This window comes from Egretta garzetta, unplaced genomic scaffold (assembly GCF_000687185.1).
Source record: "Egretta garzetta isolate BGI_Z169 unplaced genomic scaffold, ASM68718v1 scaffold85, whole genome shotgun sequence".
NCBI lineage: Eukaryota > Metazoa > Chordata > Aves > Pelecaniformes > Ardeidae > Egretta > Egretta garzetta.
This window is the reverse complement of record NW_009259718.1, coordinates 1,305,037-1,308,540: the sequence shown is the minus strand read 5'-3', so window position 1 is coordinate 1,308,540 and position 3,504 is coordinate 1,305,037. Positions and strand designations below refer to the sequence as shown.

Sequence of the window (3,504 nt, the reverse complement as noted above, 5' to 3'; positions counted from 1 at the left end):
AAATGGGGACATGTTTGGAGTTTAGAAAGAGCAGCTGTGTGGGCCAAAGCACTTATTTTCCTGCTTCTTTCCCCAAATGCTGGGGCTCACCTTGCATGGCTCATCCTCCAAGATCCAGTGGCCCTGCCTACCCAAGCTCTGCTTCCCCAAGCAAGTCCCCTGAGTCTCCAAGCAGTGTGGGCATGTTGCAGAGCTGCTGCTCAGAGACCCTCTCACAGGAGCTGCTGTGGGATCAGTCCTTCACACAGTTGTCCTCTCCTCATACCCCATGTGCCCACTCCCACCCAGGATTTCTGCCCATGGCAGGGACGAAGATGGGCTCCAGCAATCCAGCTGGCCTTGCCAGGCTCGGAGGCTTCATGGCTGCCAGGGGTCTCCAGGGGAGGCTGTCCTCCAGGCTGTCCTCCAGGCTGTCCTCCTCTGCGCTCTCGGAGGAGGAAGCTGGGCTTTGCCGCAAGTGGGGGGGAGGATGCGGAGGTGTTTTGAGGAAGCCCGTCACGGCAAGGCAAGGCTCTTCTCCTTCCCATGTCCTTCAGGAGCAGCCTGGTGTGCCTGGCCACAACGTCAGTGGGAAAAACGCTCCCATTGTTACAGAGAGAGGAAGCAGTTGTTTACTCAGCGTTATGTTTGGAGGGATGTTGGGGCTGGAGGAAATGAGGTGAGAAAGGGAGGAAGAGGTGAAGCTGAAGAAAGAGCAGATCTGTGCAAGAGAGGGCTCAAGGGATCTCGCCAATGTGCATAAATACCTACGGGGGCGGAGTAGGGAGGGGGGAGAGCCAGGCTCTTCTCAGCGGTGTCCACTGACAGGACAAGGGACAATGGGCACAAACTGAAACACAGGAAATTCTGTTTAAACATCAGAAAAAGGTTGGGTTTGGTTTTTCTTTCTTTTTTTGGTGAAAGTTGTAAAGCACTGGAGCAGGTTGCCTGGAGAGGTTGCGGAGTCTCCATGCTCAGAGATATTCAAGACCCAGCTGGCCACGGTGCTGGGCAGCCTGCTCCAGCTGACCTTGCTTGAGCAGGGCAGTTGGACTAGGTGATCTCCAGAGGTACCTTCCTACCTCAGCTGATGCAGTACAACGCCATCGATGCAGAGTCCCAACTCGCTAGATGACCAGCTTGTGGGCGCGGGATCCAAACCTCCTCTGCCCAGCACCAAGCCTGCTGGCGATGTCCTGCCGAGTGCGAGGTCCCTCGGAGTGAGGGCGGAGGAGCCCATGAGCCGTGCTTGCACTCTGCCTGTACCATTTTTCCTGCTGTAGCCTGGGGGCCTTGAACGTTTTATTTAACTCGGATCTTTTAATTGATCAACTTGTTTTTCCTAATGGGCTTGCTCTTCTATTGCTCATCTGAGATCGATGAGCAGCTGGAGCTGGGCTGCGCAAGGCTTCCTCCACACAGACACAAGATGAGAAACCGGCTACTAAGCATTGCTGGTTTTCAGCTTGTCACCAGTGATTTGGGGATGAGGAGGCGTGCGTGACACTGTCTTTGTCTGTCACAGAGTGGGGGGAGAAGGGGGCAGGGGCTTTTCCAGCCACACTTAGAGGTTGCAGCACGGGCAGGCACTGACCCTCTCTGCATTAAAAGCTGGAGCTGGGGACCAGGTAGGGCTGGGATGGGGTGTGAGGCTCCAAGCGATGCTGCAGCCCCTCGCCCAGCCGCCTCCCACTGCCCGTCTCTGCTCCTCCCTCACACCCTGCCTTTGTCTCCCCCTCTCCGTCCCTTTGTCTCCTTGGCGCTCCAGCTGCGCCTGCCTCCCGCCGCGTCGCCTCGGCAGGGACTGAGCGAACCGCGCCAATAACCCCCTCTTCGTCTCCCCAGCTCAAGCAGTGGAAAGCCTTTGAAGAAGAAAGCCAAACCGTGAGCCACATGGCAAAATATTTCACCAGCCCGAGCAGGAGCTGCCGCTCAGTGTACGGCGAGGAGCAGCTCTACCAGCTGATAGGGGAGAAAAACACCATGAAGCGGCTGCTCACCGAGGTACGGGGCTCTGCCAGCACCGCTTGGCCACCCTGGCTTCTCCCCCTCCCTTTTGTGGGCTGAAGGCTTTGCAGGGTGGGAAGCCCTCCCTTACGCCCTGGTCCTCACTGGTGCTCCCCCTCCACCCTCCTTCCCTCTGGAAGGGAAGAGCCGCTTTGTGTTGTCACATCATTCTGTATCTCAAAGCACCAAAATTTAGGCATAATCTGGAGGGTTTCAAAAAAACATGGAGGGAGAAGAGCCAGAGAGCCTGGTTTCCACAGCCCAGTCAAATATGGTTAATTTAGAGGGGAGATGTTCTGTCTCGGGAAAGCCCCCAGCCTCCTGCTCCCTCGCCCGCACTGCATGGGCCGGAGCGTCCTGGCTGGGAGAGCCGCGTGTCCCGGTGCCCCCCTTCCCAAAGCCATATTGGGGGAGGCTCTGGAGGCTCCAGGGGAGGAAGAGATCCCACACGCTGCTGGTGTGGCTCTTGCAGGCCAAACCTCTAAACCTGCCACCGCGTTGCCTCAGAGAACCTCTCCGTGCGGAGAGGGGCAGTCCATTTTCTGGCAGTGCCTGCTTCCAAATCGGCGGCGTTTTCGTACCCTGTGCCCGCCTTGCACTTCACAGGCTTATTTGTTTGATGCAGAAAAACGCCGTGATCGAAAGCCTGCAGGAGCAAGTGAGCAGCGCCAAGGAGAAGCTGATGAGGCTGATGTCTGCAGAGAGCGGCTGCGACCCCCATGTGCCACCGCTGGCTCCCTGCACCTGGAGCACGGGGCAGCGGGCGGACACGCCAGGGGACTGCCACCCCCCAGATCCGGAGTGGGATGGGTGGCAACCTCCCAGCTTGCTGGGTATACCGCCGCCCCTTTGTAGCCATGCTCAGGACCTCCAGAAACATGCGAGCCACAAGCCTGTTTGCTCTCGCATGCTGCTTTTTGACACGGGGGACAACCTTGAACGTGGCCTGAAAGACACCCAGGAGCATGGGAGGCCTGCGGGGCAAGGACAGCCTCCAGAGCAGCTGCTGGGCCAGGACATCTCAGGTGGCGTGGCCTGGGAGTTGTCCCCCAAAGTCAGCTACGTGAGCAGCGAGAAGCTGCGGGAGGTCTTGCAAGAGCTGAGCCTGGATGGCAAAACCTACAGCCCAACCTTACCCGGGGGGCCCCCACCTGGCAGCCAGCACCCCCCAGGTGAGCAGGAAGGGACGTGGGGGGCCCAGGAGGGCTACCCAGGCATCCACACACCCTTCAGCCCCTACCTGGCGAGGCGGCGGCGGAGGATCCCGCTGTCCCCCGTCTCCACCCGCTTCCCCGGGCATGCATCCCCTCGTGCTGGCCGTGGGGTGGAGGAGGCAGGCGGCTGGGGCTGTGGGGAGTCGGCACATGTCTCCCTGGGGAGGGAAGGGGAGATGGCTGGTGATGGGCTCCTTCACCCACCAGCACCATCCCCTCCAGCCATCCCTGGGGAGGTCTGCCTCCAGCCAGAGGGGTGGCCGGAGTCCCGGGGTGCTTCCCCGCGCATCTCACGGGAGCAGCG

At 59.6% G+C, this 3,504-nt stretch overlaps 1 protein-coding gene across 1 annotated transcript in view; it reads left to right on the top strand.

The window, feature by feature from the left end:
• GPR156 (G protein-coupled receptor 156) overlaps positions 1-3,504 on the top strand; it is a 17,288-nt gene that overhangs the window by 13,559 nt on the left and 225 nt on the right. The window contains 2 exon segments of the mRNA XM_035894594.1: positions 1,825-1,983; positions 2,612-3,503. Coding sequence (XP_035750487.1) covers positions 1,825-1,983; positions 2,612-3,503 — 1,051 coding nt within the window.